General features: G+C 42.0%; 1 protein-coding gene across 2 annotated transcripts; it reads right to left on the bottom strand.

Annotated features, from left to right (window-relative positions):
- Positions 1-5,652: 5,652 nt before the first annotated feature.
- LOC114742987 (uncharacterized) lies at positions 5,653-7,157 on the bottom strand. 2 transcript variants are annotated; one of them, XM_028931210.1, is made up of 4 exons: positions 6,773-7,157; positions 6,521-6,573; positions 5,952-6,025; positions 5,653-5,848 (listed from the first exon to the last, which is right to left on the bottom strand). In XM_028931210.1, exons 1-4 carry the CDS (start codon positions 7,057-7,059, stop codon positions 5,810-5,812), a joined length of 453 nt encoding a protein of 150 aa, XP_028787043.1. In that variant the 5' UTR covers positions 7,060-7,157; the 3' UTR covers positions 5,653-5,809. The 2 variants fall into 2 exon arrangements, with proteins under 2 accessions (XP_028787043.1, XP_028787044.1); XM_028931211.1 differs by having other exon boundaries at positions 5,952-6,022; positions 6,773-7,156.

Here is a 7,157-nt window from a genome sequence, read left to right as displayed (position 1 = left end):
GCTTACGAGAAATTTGAAGATTGAAAGATTTCTACTTTGCGTGAGAAAATATACACGCACACACAGCGTCCAATGAAATTTGGAGTTGGTGGCTTTCGTTGATTTAGTCTCAACAGCTAACAAGCCCTGTACCGAGACGAAAAGTCATCTTTCATTTTGTTTTTATTTGGACGCCGGTCAAGCCTCAAAGTTTTGAGCGGGTGTATATATATTTCAGAATCATTAAATATCTGCAATACTGTAACCAGAAAACCAAATTTAGCGCAATCTTTTGGCGTTTAATGGAATAACAACGAAGAGCTAGATGAAGGGAACAGGGATCACTGGCACGTTTATTGGCGTTTGCATTGTCCAGTTTTTGAAGAGGCTTCTGCTGCCTCTTCACTCCACAAAGTATAGCATTTAATTAAGAATGAAACCCAAGAAAAACAGTAACAACCAAAGGCTATACCCACCACAACCGCTGGCTCGGAAAACATCAAAACGACATGGCCGGACCATGCACGTCTAAAATATGTTGGGACTGCTGGAAGTACCTGGATTGATTCGCTGCGGCAACCAAAGTAGTACAGAATTTTAGGCGATTAACTCATGAGCCCTTTTTAATATTCTGGAGCCTAAGAGGGAAGAAGTAATAGTAGCAGAGCATATCTGGAAAAATTTAACCCAGGTAACAAGAAGGACAAAGACAGCTGCGAAATTAATAAGGTTACGACTACAATCCAAACGGAGAAATTAATATTGCTTCAGCATTTTCCATCAACCCCACCTAACGATTAGGGTCCCATCCCGATCTGTCTCTACTACATATATGGTTGTTCCCCCTCGCTCTCTCATCCAAACTCAACTTTCATATCTGCATCGAATCATCCGGAGATCTTGACGAGGCCATATCATGTGTTCTAATTATGCGACTCATCACGGGCTTCTTGCTTTCCTATCATCATCGCCATTAATCACCGTTTATCATTTGGACGTCGTAATCGTTTTCATCAACTTCTTTTCTTCGTCGCAGCACGGGCTGTTCAGTAAGAAACAACCCGGCATCAATAATTATAACGTACTCTCTGCCTCGATATATGTATATATATTGTCGCTATTCTATGGAGGGCCTAACAAGGAAAGAGCGAGCGAGACCAACAGTTTCTAAGTCCTACTTTTTGAAGCAAATGGTGTCTACACAACCAGATCTCCTGGTGTAACGTGTAAAAATGGGGATCCATCAAATTATGAGTAGTGTGATGTATGTAAACACATGACAGCCATTTAAGCCTGGGCCTGCGGGTGGGGGGGCCACTGGTGGGCGAAGATGAAATCAGTTATCAAATGATTGTGATCGTGATCGTAAATTCTATCATGAAAGAGGGCAACAATTCAATTCCTTGTGGCTCTCCCCAGAAGGCACCAACCTCGCCATCAACAACTCCAGACCCATATTAATTCCTTTACAACCTGTGGTGGCCGGTCGGTTGCTTTTTGCCTAAACAGAACAACACAAATTCGGCAGATTCTTGTGCGCAAATATAAACAAATAGGAAGCGCTTGGGATGCTGCTTTGGTTAAAAAGAAGTGAGATAAAAATATAGGTACGAAGTACGAACGAGAGGGATGGTTAGAAATTAAAATGGAGTATTAACACATGGCATATGGGCTTGTAATTGTGTGTGTGTATGATTATTGGTGGGGCGTCTAGGCCACATGCCATTGAATAATATATTTATAAAAAGTGGGTGTGAGGATGTGAAGACTGGCTTTGCCGGTTGGGCCCTCTGGCTTTTTTCTCAGTATGCCTTTTCTCTACTCGTAGTGCTCTCTTGCATATTGCCAAACCACCATAAAGGTCCTCGTCCTCACCCCTTCCCAGTTCCCACCAATCATCCACAGCTTATTCCACCATGTGAGGTGTGATCGTCCCTTCATTTCTCACCTAAAACTTACACGCAATCCATTTCAAACAATTGGCTATCGACCTTGTTTGTTTATGCTTCCTTTTCTCTCTCGTTCCCTGTAAACAAATGCTACTTTTGTTTAGCTGCCTACCAAAGTTTCTTATTATCTTTTCCCTCCTAATTGGCCACAGCCTTCTTGATCACAGGATTTTAGTTACTTATTCCAACCGCAGCAACACACACCTTTCTCGTTTTGTTATTACAAGAATCTCAAGATTTGTTGTTCAACGATGACTTTGAACATGATTGTACCTTCCAATGGCTATACATATGTTAGTCAGTTCGGTTATTTTACGTAGATCCATGAACCATTGCGTACAAGTCATAATTCCTGTGGTTTGTGTACGAAGTGCCGTATTAGGGTCTCCATCCCAACAATCTCTATCTTGAACAATCTGTTCGGCCCTTTGTTCTTAATATCACTATGGTAATTTTTACCCATAAAAGACAAAATAGTCCCAACTTTACAAAAAACTGATTTTTCATTTTCAACAAAGAATATATTCTCCCCTTAACTCCACCCCCCCCCTTCCTTTTAAAAAGATCGGTATGCATATAAACGAAGCAGTGGTTCGGAAGTGCACGAAGACATGAGTGCATAATCCTCTTCCTTTGATCCTTGCTTTAAAAGCCATGGATCAAAGACGGTGAAAACAACTATTTAAACCCGCAGAGGCCTGATTTGAAGCATATCAAACATCTTGTTAAATATAATGGGATTCACTTTCACCTTAAACAGCACAAACAATTGCATGCAATTAAGAATAACTTATTTTGCACCAGTACTTATTACAAGACGAAGATTTGACGAAACTTGTGCGCTCGTGCACACATATAAAGGAAATCAAAGAAACTTAAGAGTAATTAAATAAATACGGTTGGTGTAGTTTTGGGGTTTGGAGATTTTAGGGACCGACGAACCCAAATTGGGTTTCGGGTTTTGCACTAGAATGGAATACATGAGAACCACGTCATTGCCCAAAAATGAGATAAGGAAATTCTTGTTAGCTGTCATCCCCAAACCTACCCATCAAGGCCATCGCTGTACTGAAAAAGAAGTCTGTAAAGCAGGTTCCAAGACAACCTTTTGATAGAGATGGAATACTACTCCATTCATCACCAATGTTTATCTTGGAGAGGGCTAGACAAATTGATAAAGCATTGACTTTTCTGCGGAACCAAAACCTGACGAGCCAATGGAATTTCACGGGGCAGTCATAATAATTCTTAATAAAGGCAAAACATTCACGAGGATGTTTCTCCTGTTCGAGCTAATTAACTTTCTCGGAAGGTGGAAAAGAGAGGGGAAACATGGGCAAGGAAACTCTACACATGGAGGTGGAAATTGTATCCCACGCTACTATATGCCATCAAAAGAACATTGACCAAACACACATCTTTATTGATTGAGACAGGCAGAAAATTCTGCAGTCAGACGGAAGAGAATTTGCTACTGGACATGCATTACCATAGTGCTCATCCGTAGGGGTCTACCTGCACTATGCACGAATTGACCCATGTCCATTGTCCTCATCTTCTTCTTTTTTTCCCCATTTTTTACCCTCAGAAACTGCTGGGAAAGGACGTTACATTTCTCATCACAGCCTCAAAGTATACGGTAACAGTGGTTACGATTCAGTGATCTGCGCGAATTCGTAAGCTTGCGTGATATTGGACTTAATTATGAGCGTGGTTTATTTTGTCAATGGACATTATTGCATACATTTCATATTGGGGACTGCGCTCTCTTCTTCCTTCCTTGTGTAATGGCTTATATATTCAAAGTTTCAAACACAACTTTACCTTGTTGATTGGGATCTATACATACTCCCACTACTGTGAAACGATTTCTTTTTCTTTTCTCCGACCACCAAGTTAACCTTCTTTATCGCTTTAAGCATAATCACGTCATTTAAGTATTTAAAGTTCTGGGCGAGCAATCATGGCACGGGGCTGGCCTCATTTTGCATAGAAAATATAAACGCGCCTGGGAAGCCATTGTCGTTTGCAATCCAAGAGGTCGTAAGGCAAATTAGAGTGCGTATGTAAAAGGGCGTTATATATAACGTTGTTACTGTTTCTCAAAAAGATAACAAATTATTGGGTACATGCACGAGGTGCGTAGTGCGTAACAGCAAGCGGAAGAACCGTATACATGTAGGTCATGTCATTCTAAAGGAGAAAGGAAAAGAAGGGGGGTCGATCCATCCAAATCAAAACCTGCCCTCCTCTCAAACTTAACCACTCAAAGACAAATATCAGAACTGTACACGAACAAGAACAAACCAGTTATAATAACTCTCTTCGGCATTGCCTCCGATCCCCCTTTGGCCGAACATTTATAATATTATTTTCAACTTACAAATATATGACTGATATTCGAAAAGGAAACGAACACGTCCATAGTTGATGTAAACCCTCCGCATATAGACAAATCAACATGTGGTGTCTTTAAATAAAATATCATAATTATTAAGCAAGCAAATTACTTGACCTCAAACGGATAACCCTATATATTGCAGACTGCATGGATTGCTCTATGAAACTACAAATTCAGGTTTTAAGACAACACGCGCACAATTATTCATCATGATCTGCTTTTGTTTGTGTTAGTGTATATAACCGCGCGTAAATGAAAGGCGTGCAAACGCTGAAACCAAGTGTGGGTGACTTGACGACGAAACAATAACCATGAATTATATCATCGTGATCACATCTTCATCTTCATTAATACGTTCGCCTCGTTATTATAATTAAATACGTTTCGCTGGTCAAAAAAATAAATAAATGCGTTTCACGTGATAACTAACGGACAGAATCGTTCGTTTTCTTCCAAAAACTACTGTACTAGTTTTTTTCCAGAGTCAAAGGACATCAAGTGTTCGCGATCCGGTCTCCTGAGAAGATCCGCTGGATAATGTAATGGAGTGCTTATTGAATGAATAAATATTGCACCCGGCAGCAAAACAAACAGTGCCTCTCACTCTCTCAGTCTAATAATCTTCACTAATAAATAATCTTTTCCCAAGAGACGGTCGAAACAAAAGTAACCCAAGCCAAGTAAGCAAGCAACACTATATTTATGTGTTTGTGTGGAAGGGACAAAACAAGAAACACAATGGCATGGGAAATACATGGTGATGAAAGTCAGTCGAACCAAAAGCAATTGCACTCCATTAATATACAAAGTCCTATAGTAATTAAACTTCGTTGCATGAAATAATAGCTTTGGGCAGTAGGTTTTGTATGTTGCTTTCACGCCTTACTTGTTATTCTCGATCGAGTGCAGCAACACGGGTGTTGGTTTGTCCAAGTAGGCTGCTTATGGATCGCGCTTTCACCACACCAAGCTTCATCCTCTTCTTCTTCGGCATTGTTTCGGGCTTCTTCTCCACTTGGTCTTGTTCCGCCTCATTGGTTTGCTTTAGAACAGAAGACGAAGAAGTTGAAACTTGCGATAACATGTGAGGCTCCGGTTTCCGAGAACAAGTCGCAGAGGCAGGAACGGATCGGGTTTTGACACTAGTGATGCTCCTGAGCCGTCCCTTGCCCAGATGATGCTCACACAGCGAGTAACCCACGAGAGTTTGCTGGCAACACCTCCACCCTCTTCCGTTCACACGACTGCACCTCGACCCCTTCCATGACTGCACTACCCCTCGCCCTCTTCCTGCCCGCGTTTCGCTCCCGTTTCGTTTCTCTTTCTCCTCCCACGTCGTCTTCGTTATCATCTTCGTTTTGCCTCGAGCATTTCTTGTTCATCTTCGTCTTCATCCTAGTTTTCTCCTTCTTGTTATTATTCTGTGTCACCTCGTCGTACTCCTCCACCTTTGTCCTCTCGAAGCTCCCTCTTCTTTTCTTCAGTGGAATCGCTCTCTCTCCCTCGCACCATCTCTCATCTGCCAACATCATTCAGCCACAGATTTTATATGTGTGTGCATAATTTATCATCAGTATAACAACTACCATGATTAGTTTTGTTGAGAAAGTAAGAATGTCGACCTTGATTAGAAGGACTTGAGGGTGAGAGGACGTGATCAGCGACTGTTTGCGAACCCGATATGCTCCCTTTCCTGCTGGCAAAGCAGACCCAGACGACCCACACAGCCACACAGACAAAAAATTTACAGCCGAAGTGAATGAAATAGAAAGGGGTGTAAGTTGTGAAACCATGAAAAACTAGATGTAATGTGGAAGGGGACCAGCATTCGGTTGCTACATGTGCACCTCGAGGCATATGGTAGTCACTCAAGATAGAGCCCAGGAATAAAGGATCCGATAAACAGATGGGTATGGTGGCTAGCTATCCCCGAGCTTTTGTTTTTATAAATTAAAATAGCTTCCACAGTTTTTCCACTAACAGTATTTTTCCGCTGTGCGCCTGTGCGTGCTATTTTCATTTCAATAAAAAAATATCTCTTTTGGGACGAAGGGTAAAATCAAGTCATGGGTCTCCATGTTCTCACTTTTTTTTTTTTTTTTTCACTACAACCAAAGATTTCACGAAAGAGGCGAAGGGAAGATATTTTTCTAATTTATATGTTGAATCACTATTTTGTTTTTATTCTTACCTGGTATCATTACCCTTCTCTCCTTCCTCTCCTGGACCTCTCCCATCTTCCTCCTGCAAAATTACGGCAAGCGCGGAGAGTTCCCTTTTTGTGGGGGAGAAATAAATAATCGCAATCCAAATTTCTACAACCACCCCTCTTTGCTTATGCTAGAGATCGGACAAAACTGCACTTGTACATATCCACCCAATCCAATTCCAAACACAAATATAGAAATAGTAAAAATCGAACGGCCATCTACGTTTCACTTACCAAACCATATTGTTTTTGGGGCTGACGGTGAGCTCCACTATCCGTGGCCACGGCTGCGACGCCGGAGGGATCATCGGAGAGGTCGGTAGGCCTGCCGATCGGAGGAGTAGCTGATCAGACGGGCGAGGATGATCTGATAAGGTAGACGGAGGGGAAGGTTTAGGAGGGAGAACGATATCGTCGTCGAGTTGCACCACCGGAGAGGGGTTGATCAGGTGGGGATCTGAGAGGGGAGCCGGAGAGAGGGAGGAAAAAGGAAAAAAGAGCTGACTTTTGCGGATCCTCATCGGTGCAAGATAGGATTCGCCGCTATGTCACAAGGTTGAGACCACAAAACACCAATCGACTTAAACGCTCAGGACCAGAACTGATGCTTCGCTGGAGA

Source organism: Neltuma alba, unplaced genomic scaffold (assembly GCF_004799145.2).
Source record: "Neltuma alba isolate B1F8T4 unplaced genomic scaffold, ASM479914v2 tig00003903_pilon, whole genome shotgun sequence".
Lineage (NCBI taxonomy): Eukaryota > Viridiplantae > Streptophyta > Magnoliopsida > Fabales > Fabaceae > Neltuma > Neltuma alba.
The sequence above is the reverse complement of the archived record's forward strand: the minus strand, read 5'-3'. Positions and strand labels throughout refer to the sequence as shown.